At 39.1% G+C, this 15,431-nt stretch overlaps 1 protein-coding gene across 1 annotated transcript; it reads right to left on the reverse strand.

The window, feature by feature from the left end:
• Nucleotides 1-216: 216 nt before the first annotated feature.
• Nucleotides 217-13,482, reverse strand: LOC140243331 (mitochondrial mRNA pseudouridine synthase RPUSD3-like). Its single transcript, XM_072323010.1, has 8 exons — nt 13,155-13,482; nt 11,422-11,581; nt 10,396-10,503; nt 9,694-9,728; nt 8,407-8,456; nt 6,094-6,226; nt 2,991-3,136; nt 217-429 (listed from the first exon to the last, which is right to left on the reverse strand). Exons 1-8 carry the CDS (start codon nt 13,480-13,482, stop codon nt 217-219), a joined length of 1,173 nt encoding a protein of 390 aa, XP_072179111.1.
• Nucleotides 13,483-15,431: the final 1,949 nt, after the last annotated feature.

Consider the following 15,431-nt stretch of genomic DNA (forward strand, 5'->3'; position numbering starts at 1 on the left):
AGCTCGTGGCATATCAACAAACATGAGACAATACTTCCTGGTGAGTTCATTATCACTGTAGCACACACTCACTCATTATAATAATGACAGCTTTTATGTGTGTAATCCAATGCCATCACTCTCCCTGTGTGAATATGGGGAGGGTGATTCCTGGAAGGCACTGTTAAGGTTTATAATGAGAGAGAGCTCCTTGCGACGGACCATTTGACAACTTCATCATCCACCCGCAATCCTCCTTGGCTCTGCGTCACGGAGTTGCAGTTCCTGGAGAGCTCTGTTGAAGTGGGAAGGGAGGGGTGCTACCATGGCGACGTCCCCCCGCCCTCGCCATCCGGGGATGAAGGCGTGGTGGAGGTGGATGAAGAGGGGAAGACAGGAGGCCTGACTGTGGGTCAGTGATAGGGCCCTCTTCACTGGACGGGGCAGCACCTGACCAGAAGGATGGGAGGAGAAAAGAGTGACGCAGGGCTGCCAACACCGACACTCTACAATCAGGGAGGTGCCACTGAGCGATATAAGGGGAGACATGTGTGTTGCATGCATCTCATTTTTTAGCCGAAATTAATTCTAAACTCATGGGCCCGAATTCACGAAGGTGGTACAAATGAAACCATGGTTTAAACCATGGACAAAATCTATGGAGCGCCAAGTGTCGCATGGAATATTTCGTTACGAAATCAGTCATTTCGTCAATGAAATGATTATTTTGTAACAAAATGACAACGTTTGGTAACTAAATGAACACTTCGTCCACGAAATGATAATTTCATTAATGAAACGGTCATTTTGTCGACGAAATGACCAATTTCGTAACGAAATATTCCGTGCGACACTTGGCACTCCACAGTTTTTGTCCATGGTTTAAACCATGGTTTCATTTGTACCACCTTCGTGAATTCGGGCCATGGAGGCTTTTACTTTTTCTTGTCAGGACACGAAAGAGACACAATCATATTCAGAGAGCCTAATCCTGCAATATCAGGGAGATTTTACAGTTCTGGGGATGTGTGCTACAGGTTGCACTATACTCCCATTCATAGTTAGCCTTCTTTTATAGTTTCCATGAATTTTAAGACTCACAAAATATCTATTCTATTTAAACTATCTGTTCACTGTCTGAGGTGAATACTCCATCAATTCTCCCTAAACTTTTATTTCATCTCATCAGACCATTAAAAAAGACTATCAAAGTTCTTCATAGAAAATGATAAATGCACAGAGTAAAGATAGCTTTGAAAAGTTTACAGAATATTAAAACTGCACTCAGTGTACACAAACCATTCTGCAGGGAATAAAAAGACCCTGCAAACAGGTATACCACACAAGAAAATTCACCTCTCCTGCCTACCATGTATGCTTTAAGATATTCATGTACCTGGGTATTATATCTTACTACCAGTCTCTTTAATCATAGTCCATTTATCATAATGGCTCACAGAAAGAGTAGGCTCAGTGAACTTTTCTTTTAAAGGGAAGGTAAACCCAAAGAGCAATGTGGATTGAGTGAAAGCAGCAACATTAGTAGAACACATCAGTGAAAGTTTGAGGAAAATCGAACAATCGATGCAAAAGTTATGAATTTTTAAAGTTTTGGTGTTGGAACCGCTGGATGAGGAGACTACTAGAGGATATGACGTATGAGTGGACAACAATACAAAGAAAATATAAAGGAAATTCAACAAAAATTCACTTTTCTAGAATTATGAAAGAGCAATGGACCAACCTCTTTCAGAAAGCAGGGGGAATAATTGCTACCCTTTACATATGTCAATATCAAGTTGATGGAATTTGTAATTTTCATGAAAAATGGATTTTTGTCGAATTTTCTTTATGTTTTCTTGGTATTGTTGTCCACTCATACATCATAACCTCTAGTAGTCTCCTCATCCAGCGGTTCCATCACCAAAACTTTAAAAATTCATAACTTTTGCATCGATTGTCCGATTTTCTTCAAACTTTCACTGATGTGTTCTACTAATGTTGCTGCTTTCACTCAATCCACATTGCTTTTGGGGTTTATCTTCCCTTTAAAGATACAGTGAAAGATTTGAAATGGGATTTGGTATAAGAGACAGACCTTAAACTGTGTAAGATGAAAATAAAACTTTGTAACACTGATGAGAGAATGGTAGAATCTATTCAAAGACTTGTAATTAAACACAAGAGTAGAACAAAAGTTGAAAAAAAAAAAATTTCTCAGTAGCTTTTTTTCAACCCTGATTGATGCGCAGCTCAAAATACAAATGTAGCCCTGGCATTTTCCTAGCTCCTGTCTCAGTTATCCATAATTCATTACTTTGAATACAGTTGAACCTCTCGTATCCGGACAAGTCGGGACCGGGGCTCATCCGGATAAGGGATTTGGCCAGATACGGGAGACTCAATGCTTTATACATGTGCATACCGTATAATAGAGCTCTATGGTACATACACATACACATGTACTGATGTAGCCCATTGTAGTACCACATGTAGTAATGTGTATACTGCGACCTTTTCATTGTTACACTCAGTAACAGACCCCAAAATAGAGGTTCGTGTTTGCAAACGGAAATCATTTTCTTTTATAAATTCTTGGGATGATTAACTAAATAATTATTAAGAAATGTATCAAGTATATGTAATTCATGTATGTTTCCTCCCGTAATTATTAAAAAAAAGATAAAAAAATCACGGCGAGATTGCGTCCGGATAATAGAGAGATCCGGATAAAGGGAGGCCGGATAATAGAGGTTCAACTGTATCTTAACACTGCAAGGTGGAGTGCTTACTCCATCAAACTGTGGTGCCTAGATAGTTTCTAGACTGCTGGGTTTAGGTCACTTTCCAACGAGCCAGGGGAGCAGATAAGGTTCTGCATAAAGTCATTTTAGTTTTTCTTTTCTTTCAGTTGTTGTTTTTTTCCCCTTTCATTTCTTTGTTTGTTTGTTTTGGGGGGAGGTGGGCTTACATTGCACATTACCAGGAACATGACGAAAAAGGTGGCATACCTGACCAGAGGAGGGGGCCGGGGTCTGCCTAGGGTCAATCAGCATGGGCTCACCAAGAATCGTCTGAACCTGGTGGGAGTAGGTGTGGTCACCCAAAACTGGACACAACTTGGCGGCCAGTTGGACCTGCAGCTGGTGCCTACGCACTGAGAATCGCAAAAAAAAAAAAAAAAATACATATGCACAAACAAAAGAAAGTAAGCAATTTTAATAAAGCCATGTTGCAGCAGGTTGTATACTCACGTACATGGCAGGGGTATAGGGAGTTTATGACACTTTTATGCCCTTCATGTATCACATGTTACTAAACTTACAAAATTCAAACACACTCAAACACACATACACTACTGCACATGCTCACACTGAAAATCCAAAGAGAGGTAGAATTGCTACATATGACGTGACAAACACACTCAAAATATAATTCACTATTTATAGTCTGTGGAATGGGTGGTATTTATACATTTATGTCCCACTTCCTGTGGTACTCTTTTACTCTCTACATTCCCCTTTTCTGGAAACATGCCAAGGTTCTGGCTGCTATCCCTCTTTTACTTGCCCTTGGAAATTATATTGAATTTCATACTGCTCGCATTAAACAAACAAAAATGTATCTTTTACTCCTCAAGCGTGTAAAGTACCCTCACATTCCCTTAAAAAAGAAAGCAGTGAATCGAGGCTCCTATGACATTATGACCATGACCATAATACCTTGGAGTCAAAATCTGTGAGTGATCCAACAGTTTCAAGTTTTAAAAAAAAGTATCACATTTTCTATTTGCTTTTGACTTGTATACAATTGCAAATCTTTGTCTTTAACTACAGCTGCTACGTTACCCTTTCTATAACCTTTCTAGGCACGATTCTTACAGTTTGTCACGGATCTGATCTCTCATACGAAAGAAGAATCTCTACCTAAACCCTTTCATACAAGGTCATCCTGCTATGTAAATAGCTGCTCTGTGTACGGTCACTTATATTTACTGCCATTATCATTCTACAGTGTACCAAAGCACACTCACAAGTATGTTTGACTATGTATCGACAGAAGGTTCTATTCTGTTTCATCTCCTAAAATTGCTAGTCTTTCCGTCTTGACAACAATGCTTTTGTCTGTTGTTTGTTAGTTTGTTATATGCTATTACTATATATGTATGAGTATAATGTATGTTGTTGTTGTTTTTTCCTTCTTTCTTTCTTTCTTGTTATGCCAGTGGAAGGCGAATTTCTGTATTCATTCATTCATAAACAGACAATAAAGTTCCTTGTATCCTTCCAAGTTGACTTGGAAATCACACGAGAAGCCATTGCTGCCTCTAGTCCTACAGCAGGGTTCTGATGTAAGTGGCCTTTCATAGAAATGGAATGCAAGTGTAAAAATGTTTGTAACTGCCTGAAAACTTCTCCACTATTCAATCTCCATATTGTCACTCTCATGGCACTTTTTACTTATGCAGCTGAAATCATGCTCTTGCAATGCCAGAAACCTGGGCCCCATTTCATAAAAATGTTTACACAACAGCAACTCTTGCTTGAATGGCAATTGTCATTATGGTAACAACAAGAATCCAGCTTCCTGATTGGGTGTTGCTATTGGATGTTGCCATTCCAGCTAGAGTTGGTATCCTAAAATCTCTTACATGAAATGGGGCCCAGGAGTGGTAAGCGTCCTGCTATATCATCAGAGACAGAGACTTCATAGCAGCTGTTCAGGAGGTAGATGATTCAGACAATGGGTTTCAAGTTCAAGGAATGCCAAGGGTGTTTTGAAAGAGTGGAGCAGCACAGTGGAACAATAAGGAAGTTCAGAGTTATATTCTGCCCATGAGGAGATTATTAAAAGGTCAATTGAGAAAAACAACATTAGACACGGAGTTGGTGCAATGATCAATGTCATGGACAGAACCTGAATGGTTTCTATATATTGCAGGGATAGAATATTTTTAAACATTCAAGGGAGCTTGTTAAAATAAAAGCAAGTTGGATCATGCAGGTGGGTGATATTTAGCTGTACGCCTGATTTGTTTTGATGGTTTAAGATTAAGAATCATTTGAACAATCACCTACTGCGAACTGGTCTGTACCTGAGCTCACAGAATGAAGTAGAAACAGCAGAGCCACAGAAAACAAATCCCAAAGCCAAGAGTTCTCTAAACATATCCAATAGTTGTATTTATGGATAGACAACAGGTCATTTTGAAGTTGACTTCATAGCAAACACTGACAACAACTACTATAATAAAAAAAAAAAAAAAAACTTGAGAAGCTCTCGGACAGTGCAGACCTCTGTCAAGCTAGCAACTCATTTCCACTCATATTATGCACGCAAGTTCCCAATATACATTGTATAGAAGCTTTCTGTATAGATTGGTACTTCATCAGCTTCCAGCTGCGCAGCGCCATGCCCAAGCAGAGCATGCACTTTTCATAGTGCACATATGTAAACCTAGAGTATGCACAGCTAGACCTCCTAAGTACATTGACCTTATATGTCAAAAGATAAAAACCCCTTCAAAAATCTACAGAAATTCCTGGATCAGTGTCAATATTTCATCATCTGCTCCTTGTGTCATAATCAACTTTTCCTATAAGTTTAATTCAAATCCGTTCACAACTTTTCGAGTTATTTTGCAAACCCAACACCGATGATCACTATAGCCTCCTCCTTCCTTGGCGGAGGTAAGAATGGAACAACAGAAAAATGAGTGCATGTGAGAAACTGGCATAAGCCAATCAAACACTCCTGTATGATGTCTGCAAGCCAGTGAGGGAACAGGAACTTCAGACATCAAATGGAAAATAAAACGGAAAGTTCACCAATAGCAACACTGCCAAATCAATTTGAATTGTTACTTGTCCTACCTAGAATATCATTCATGCTATGACATCAAGTGTGAAATTTACTCCTGACACAAAACCAGTGATCTGACTGAGATACAGTGACACTTTGCTGTGGAAAGGAATGGTCCAAGTGCATGTCGTCATTATGTGGTGTGCATGTTTGATCTGCTCCTGTGATGGGTTGTGATGGGCAACTGTCTGCATATGGGTCAAAGGTCAAATAAAGTGCATGACATGCAAGAAAGAGACTGACGTGACTCACCTCTCAAGGGTTGGAGTTCAAGGAGAGCACAGCCAAGTTCCCGGTTCTCGCTGACCACTTTGTAGTTAGTCTCAGCCGACCAAACTAACCCCTGATTGATCTTCTTTTGTGATGGGTCATGATGGACAACTGTCTGCATCGAGGTCAAAGGTCAAAGGTCAAAGAAAGAACAGCTCTTCTCACAAAAGCCAGAGCAGAATTTGAATATATAAAAACAAACCTAAAGGGCAAAATCTAAGCTGTGCAGTTAAAAGAAATAAGCTCTCTAGATTGACTGCAGAGAAACAGCATGTACAGCTGTACACGTTTGCAGTTCAACACTAGATATTACAAAGATTGAAGCTTTGAAGCAGTTGCTTCAGAACATTAACCCACTCCTTCCGCAATTCTTTCAGTGTCTTAAATGCCCCCAAATGAGATTCTCTTTGCCCATTGAAACAAAACATTTACCCGTTCCTTCCACAATTCTTTCAGTGTCTAAATGCCCCCAAATGAGATTCTCTTTGCCCATCGACACAGAACATTAACCCGTTCCTTCCGCAATTCTTTCAATGCCCCCAAATGAGATTCTCTTTGCCCATCGACACAGAACATTAACCCGTTCCTTCCGCAATTCTTTCAATGCCCCTAAATGAGATTCTCTTTGCCCATCGACACAGAACGGACAGGTTGATAATCCACCCGAGCGAAAGCCAAGCGGTACATGTATCCCCTTTCCATGGTCAACTACATGTGCCATCGAACAATGGAAATATCAATCGGGCGTGAGGTATAAATAGAGCGCGCACTGATGGGCTCACAGACTCTTTTGTTCTACACAAACTCGGGCACTTGAATGGGATGACTGGGGTCAGCGAACACAGAAATATACTCAAGCACAGCTTCGATCGCTATGTACATGTTCATACAAGTTTTATAGCAAAGCAGGCACAAACTAAATCAGAAAAAAGGTAATAATGCTGTGATATATACATTTTTCCAACAGAAAGAGAACATATGTGATAGAATGAACTCTTATCTTTTTATCAAATTCATTTTCCCGGGCATTACAATGTCATCACAAAGAAACATGAATTTAGGCCACGAAAGTAGGCACTCTTCTCTTCACCTTGGGAACCTAGTATACCGGGTTCCTATATATCAGTTGCTCCCATGGGAACCTGGTATACCAGGTTCCCGTACTAATTGGGTTAAAAGCAAATTCAAATGACATGGTCACAAATTCTTTCAAGTGGAGCTAAATTTCATTTAACAGTTCACTCAAACTTTCATTCACTCTCTAAGTGTTTTTTTTTTTTATTCTTTTTCTGTTGGCTGTAAGAGTGTGTCTAAAGAAGGGTGGAGGGTCATTTCATCATAGTTTTCATGATTTTTACAACTTATTAACTAAATTACCAAATATTTGTGGTTTTCATCCTGCTTTTCCAGAAATCCTTTCCTTTCATTTCAGTGTGTTTATCCAAATTAAACCTGTTGGTGTTACATTATGTGTGCATAAGTGGTAGATTCTAAACAATATATGGTCTCCTCACGTTTCACTACATCCACTCATGACCATAGTTAATAAATAATTGTCTTATTTTCCTTTAAATATAATATCATTCAAGAATCACAGAAGTGATAACCAGCAAGTGTAGAAAATATTCTTTCAATAATCCCTGCTGACCAATTAGGGAGTTTAAACATAGATGTGGTATATGCCATTCCAATATCAATGCCATTTGTGGTTTAAATTTGTTGGGGAATGGGACAAAGTGCAACTCAGTGACAAATATTCAGTGACAGTTTATAGACTCTATCCTATGATTTGAAAGGGTAACTGATGATGGTTTGACAGGCTATCACAACATGAGCTGCCCTAAGCCCCAGTCACATACAAACATGGATCCTCAAGGATCTACACAGTGATCCCGGGAGATCCGGGGAGATCCTAGGAGATCCGGGATAATTTCGAATTCAATGGAGTGTTGATATGAGTGTACACACGGTATCAACACGGCAGCTACATGGATAAGGCCGGAAGAGCACGGCCTCTACACGGACAAACACGGCAGCTACACGGCAGCCACATGGACCATCCCGGATAGCTCTGCCAACATGGCAATTCCCGGATGACTCCGGATGTTTTTGACCTCCAAAAGTTGCCGTGTTGGCCTCCCGGATGTCCCTGGATCTACATGGACATACACGGATGTCCAAGGATGTCCAAGGCGTCAACACGGATCTCTCCCCGGATCACCCCGGATCAGATCTGGGGTGATCAAGGGTGTTCCGGAATGTCTATGTGACTGGAGTTTTAGATGTGAGACATACCATTCGTTTGCCGTGGATGATATCATCACCAAGGTACATCTTCAATACTCCTGCAACGTGTAATGAAGAAGAAACAATATGTCAGAGAAGACAGCTGAGGGTATGTGGCTAAGGAAACTTTTGAGAATGCAAAGAGGAAATTAAAGTTAGTCAGCAACTATAAAACAGGGAGAAGATCATCAATTAAGGCTATGAGAACATTTGGTTTACAACAAAATCCAGCTATAGAGAGGGTTATAGTTGGCATGTACCAAATGAAGGCAAAATATTGTATGACCTCATCATCCTTTCATAGAATATCATTTCCTTTGAATGCTCCTTGATATCATAACCTTTCATTCATTCATGTAAAGTCTCCACTTAACCCATTGAGGATGAGTCCCAAGTATACTCAGGCAAGTGTCTATGGGAAATGCATGTTGTAGCAAAATCAAACTATCCTCAACAGGTAATAATGACTACAAGGACCCTGACATGCCCTTAAGGTTACACAGCTGACTGATGTAATATATGTGACCGTGCATCATGAAAACCAACAAAAGTCACATGCCCCAATTTTACACGAGGACTCAAAATTGGTAAAATGGGTGAACCTAGTCAATCTTACAGTTTTTCATATTTTCTATAAAGCCATTCTTCGTCTACATAATTCTTCAGTTTGGGATCATAATATGACTGGGAAATTGTGACTTTGGCAGTTTTTCTACAGCAATTTATTGTACAGTAGTATGATCACACATGCTCTAATGGCCCCCTCCATTCTTAAAAACCCTCTACACACTCTTCACTTTCAACTCTAATTCTTTGAAAGTTAGTATCAGTAATGCATAGCACGTGCTGATAAAGTGTGCAAAATTTCAGCTTATTCTGATATTCCTTTCATTGTGGTTGCTAAAGAGTTTCACATCCTGTTCTTTGTCCCATTCACTGGGTGGAGCACAGTGTGGTGAGGATTAAGCCCTTGAATAGACCCTAAATTTCAAAGCCTCTTTTCTCAGCAAACACTTTTCCAGAGTGTGTACTTTCTTTTCATGATTTAGATATGTTAGGAAATTCCACTTGTATTGAGTGATACATCATTTTAAGGATTAGAGTCTGCTCTTTCAGAATCTACTCTTAACTTCAAAAAAAAAAAAAAAAAAATCATGTCTGGTGACTTTTTGGTGACTTTCTGGTGGATTTGTGATGCAGGGTCACTTATTCATCGCTTCAAACACTCACTACCCTGGTATAGTCTTATTCTTTCTGCTAGTAACTAGAAAAGAATTTAATTTGAAGTAATATTACCTTCCTTAGGTTCAGGCACACCACAGACTATTGACCTGCCATTCAGACAAAGAGAAACAAGGACAGAGAGTAAATACTTAATCACCTGAAACTGCAGCTATGTGATTTACAAAGCTCTTGCGAGCCTGATCTTTTGAACCTTAAAACAACAACATGCACACACTTAACCTATCTGAGGTCAGGGTAGCACATTTAAACTCACTGACATTATACCAACATGTACTCTAGGCAGAGTCAGAAAGATATGACCATAAATGAGTAAAATGATCCTTATTAGATCAGACTGCCATATTATTGGGAGCCAGGGCACTTGGGGTACTCTGTCAGTCAAGTAAGATCACAGACTTTTTTTTTTTTTTTTTTAATGAAAGTGAAGAGGGGCAATACATGTTTTATATATCAGGCAAAGGAATCTGTTGCCAGTATGAAGATTTGTTTATTGCTGGACAGTGTTTGGAAGGGGAAAAGAAAAGGTGCAAGAGAGAAACAAAAGGCAACAGAGATAGAATATGAGGGGGGGGGGGAGAGACAGACATTGCAAAAGAAGGAGAGAAATCAGAGATATATGTATATGATGATGTGTGTGAGCAGACTGCATGGATCTACAAACAATCACAATTGGATACACTGTCCTGTCATATTCATTTTTGTTTTTTGATATCTACCATGTACTACCACAAATCAGGAAAATTGAGAGCTTACTTGTACGTCCTCAGGAACACTCTTTTTCTCCTTGCTTCCTGAAACTTGGCCGAGATTTCCTGCGCAGTAATTCTGTCCTCACCCAGCAGGACCAAACCTGACGCCTCTCTAATATTTGAAGTAACGGTATTGTTCGAGACATCACCATGAATGGTGCTTTATGGTACATACAGGTGGTGGTATAAAATTGACTGCAAGCTGTGTTCACCTGCCTATACCATGTTGGGAATTGTTTGTCACAGAGTAAGCATCAATTCCCATCAAGTTACAATACAGTTTAAGTTAATGTGAAAACTTCTTGATGACCACCATCCAATCACCACAAAGATTAACAAGGACATTGTTCTGGTCTACAGAACACGATACTGATTTTTTTTTTCCCTTGATCATTCACAGCACAATGTTTAATCTCTTTGATTGGATCCTGGTCAGAATTTTAGACTAAGAAAGAGCACGTTTGCAGGTAGGGGCATGGGAGACAAAGGATAATTTATCTTAAAAGAAAATTGTGTGGAAAAAAAGGTGGTCACAAAAAGCGACAAAGTTGTGAAAATCTATGAATAATTGGACATCAGCTGTTTTTAATTTGTGAAACATGATATCTAACAGATATATCAGGACATGATGTCTCTTATGTAGCACTCTTCTTTGTACATCAAGTCCAACTTATTCATTTTTATGCAATTCACTTATCTATGTTGCTGTACAAGAACATTAATTCCTTAAAATAAGCAAGATCATGATGGAAACTTCATCCTTTCAATTGAAGTGAGGCTGACAATATTCAAAGTGATTACACATGAGTCGTATGCCAGTCATTCAACAATGAGGCTATGCAGCAACTTCCATAAATTTACTTTTGTATGTCAATCAACTGTAAAACATACAGGCTGTATGTCTAAATTTCCACATTTTCCTGAAGGTACATCCTTATGGCCCACCTGAAATGAATATGTATCCCAATTTATGCCACAGAGTTTCAATTTTGATAAATTAAGAAAAAAAAAATGAGGAAATGTTTCTTACTTTTCTACACCAACTGCTATCTCAGCAGCAGGGGAGTCCATGAGGTCTACTATACGAGGCATCAAGCTGGAGATGCTAAGGACCGGTGCTGGGTCATCTTCACCGCTCTTCTTCCCAGCAACCGGTAGACCTGCTGGCTTGTTGAGTGCTATGATGCCATCTGTGCATGTCCAGCAAATAAAATCTAGTCCACATTATTGGAGACCTGTATGAATGTACAACTGCAGTGGCGGATCCAGATTAGAGGGGGGCGCACTGGGCACATGCCCTCTCTTTCTTTTTTAGATTAAAACAATAGAAATAAAAAGAAAAAAATAGGGGTGTGCACCCCCTTTAATTTTGCAAAGGCGCCTCCCCTCTCTGGAATTCCAAGATCCGCCCCTGCAACTGTACATTATTATTTAATGTCACTGGTACTTTAAGATGGGTGTCGCAAAAGAGGGTTACTGGCTGAATGTTGTTTAAATCATAGCTGTCTGAAGTTGAAACTACCTGTCATGCAAACTTACTTTGTCTACCAAAACCACCAACAGGGCTCAGCCTCCCCCCCCCCCCCCTTCCCGTTGCATTTCACTCTTTTCCTTTCTTTAACCCTCTGTTGTTCCTTATCATGTTTGATGTTGCCTCCCTATTCATCCTTTTCCTTCAATGGTTGCCCCCATTGTCCTTAGGATCATTACTGACTGTCCTCTGCCTCATGTCTGTCCACCCTCCTGCTCTAATCCCCTGTGGTAATTGCCCAGGGGGTAACTGCCCTAGACCCGTGTACAGCACAGTGATAGGGCTGTGTATAGTTAAAGGACAAGTCCACCTTCATATACATGTGGATTGAGTGAATGCAACAATATTAGTAGAACACATCAGTGTAGAACACATCAGTGAAAGTTTGGGGAAAATCGGACAATCCGTTAAAAAGTTATGAATTGTTAAAGTATCTGCGCAGTCACTGCTGGATGAGAAGACTACTATAGCGTATGATGTCACATGCGTACGACGATATAAGGAAAATAAAAAGAGAATTTCACAAAACTTTACTTTTTGAATAAAGTGCACATTTCTTCAACTTGTTACTGACATTATGTTAAGGGTGATATTATTCCCCCTGCCTTCTGAAAGAGAGAAGTCGAGTGTTCTTTTTTTCTGCAAGAAAAGTGAAAATATGTTGAATTTTCTTTATTCTTTCTTTATATCGTTGTACACATGTGACATCACAAGCTATAGTATGTGTAGTCTTCTGAACTCTTCTCATCCAGCAGTGACTGAGCAGAAACTTCAAAAATTCATAACTTTTGAACGGATTGTCCGATTTTCCTCACACCCTCACTGCTGTGTTCTGCAAATATTGCTGCATTCACTCAACCCACATGTCTATGAAGGTGAACTTGTCCTTTAAAGGGTTCCCATACAACAAGAGGGTAGGAAAACCCTTGGCCTTGCTGTGTTATGCACGGTATGGACTGATAAGAATACTTTTTGTAAGAAAACTTTCACATTTTTAGATTGACCTAGCCAGCAGGTACCTATACCTACATGTACCAACCTCCAGCTGAATCTGCTTATCCTGTTCATAATACAATATAATAGTCTCTTATACACACTCGGATCCATAATCCCAAAATATCTAGTTAAATTGCCTACATGGATGAAGGAGGACGACCAATGAAAAGTCTACAATCTTCTGCATGTCATATCGACATGATCGAGCAGGATTCAACTGTTCAAGAGAAACTAACCTTTCTTGTACACAATGTTCTTTTTAATGAAATCGACAACACTGCGTTCATCTTCAAGGACTGATAAGTGCTGCCTTAGATGTCGGTGGTATCTTCTGACATTTTGTGACGATGTTGTATGTAACACTTCCAAGTAGTCCGACGATGATATTCGACATGACTGTAGCTGTTTACAGCAGCAGCAGAGACGTGCAAACGATCGAACACTGACAGGACATTCTCGGGGCATCGTAGGGAGGAGCAGCCGTGGTGGCACCGCTGCACTACGATGTAACGCCGCTGTCGTCTTCTCAATCTCGCGACATAATAATAGTGTTGATCGTTTCATAATGTGTTTACGAAGTGGCCGATGAGGTTATCTTTCTAAGAACGGCCCTAAGAACTCGAAGTTTTCTTCATTACACCATTATGAACTTGTAAAATTAATACTGAATATGAGACCATGGGAGAACGAAAATCGAGTACGGCTCAGCACATCATGCCCATCCATGTTACTTGCCATGCGCCGCCAGGGCTGGAAATTATAGCCTTCTTCAAGACTGTAGTGTGGCAAGAAAATAATCAGAGTGAGTTGTTTTTGCAATATTGAATCACACATTTACACAACCATGACTGTAACAAAATCTCAGTTGTTACCACATACTTGATTTGTTATCGCAATCACTTCAACCACCATGAATTCGTTAGAAGATAACTTATGCTCATTACTGCTCACAAACTTTGCATTTTACCAGACTTGTGGCTATCCTAGTGTGTTGATTATTATGCAATCACCATGATCTTCTTGAAAATGTGTTGTATGTATGTCTTCTGTGTGTGTGTGTGTGTGTGTGTCTGTGTCTGTGTGTGTGTGGGTGTATATATATATATATATATATATATATATATATATATATATATATATATATATATATATATATATATATGTATATATATATATATATATACAGTGGCAAATTTGGCAATTTGGCAATCGCCCCTCCCCATACACCCATAAATGTATATCAGACACATAAATGGACACACACAAACACATACACACACACAAACACACAACATGAAAATATTATTGTACTTCAAAGAAAAACATTAATGTTCGTCCTCTGACTTGTTATAGTAGGCATATTACTCTTAGTATTTTTATTATCAATTAACTGCGTCTGATGTTCTCATCCTTCTAAACATTGTATCACATGATCATTACTCATCACTACAACCACCATCATCATCAGCATCATCATCGTCATGATTGAACTACACCAGCAAAGTCCCAAGCATCAATCAGCACCAGTACTGGCATCAGATCATCCTCATGTTGATCATCGTTATCATTTTCCTCATCATCATTATCATCGACATCAGTGTTATCAACATCAATATTCATCATCGTTATCATCATCATCATCATCAATGTCATTACCATCATGGCAATCATCAGCCTCATCATTACCATTATCATTTTCATCATCATCATCATCATCATAATCATCCCAGTTGCCATGAAAACAATCATTTGATAGTTTTATTATTAGTAGTATTATTATTTATTTATTTTTTTTTTTTTTTTTTTTTGGTCAGCTTGATTGCCTTGATGCCACTGATAAGAGGCTTATTCTCAATGACTAGCGACCAATGTTTCAGTGGCTTCTAGAGGTAAACTTGCCTGTCATATAGCACATACAAACAAAGGAAGCTCAAGAATGGTTACATTCACTCCACTAGACAGGTTGACACTCCAACAGGAAAAGTGAAGAATGATTATTAGATAGTAATGTGCTGTTTTATTGCTCATTTCAAATATACAAATAGTCAACAACATGCATTACTAGTTGAAAAGAAAAAAAAAAGTAAGAACCATAGACCTTTTTTTTTTAATGCAATTTGACTGGATTTTTCTCTGGTCTCACCCAAGGCACTATGCTCAAACTGGAATCCATGCACTGTCCTCTAAGCACTATGAATATTGGATGGTAGTGATCTAGCAAAGTTGATATTCAGCCATGAGTCAAAGAATGGACCTCTACATACTTACATACATAACACCATAAACTATCACTTCTAATCATATTTCATCCACTTCCATCAAGTGGGACAAGTATTAATATTAAGAATAATATGAAAGTGAATAAAATGAAACAAAAATTAACCATCACCAAAAATGACAGGTATAACCATACAAAAACACATCCCATAACATTTCTCCAATATCCCATGACATTAACAAGCATTCAAGCTCAGAGGATATTTGAGGATTTTAGTATAGGCCTATTAGTCAAA

This window comes from Diadema setosum, chromosome 2 (assembly GCF_964275005.1).
Source record: "Diadema setosum chromosome 2, eeDiaSeto1, whole genome shotgun sequence".
NCBI lineage: Eukaryota > Metazoa > Echinodermata > Echinoidea > Diadematoida > Diadematidae > Diadema > Diadema setosum.

What these genes read in the sequence shown, in the direction of transcription:
- LOC140243331 (XM_072323010.1), bottom strand. Translation starts at nt 13,482, where the DNA reads ATGAAACGATCAACACTATTATTATGTCGCGAGATTGAGAAGACGACA. An exon ending in TGTGCCTGAACCTAAGGAAG is followed by an intron (nt 8,457 to 9,693) that starts GTAATATTACTT and finishes TACACGTTGCAG; the next exon opens with GAGTATTGAAGATGTACCTT. An exon ending in TCATCCACGGCAAACGAATG is followed by an intron (nt 6,227 to 8,406) that starts GTATGTCTCACA and finishes ACCTCGATGCAG; the next exon opens with ACAGTTGTCCATCATGACCC.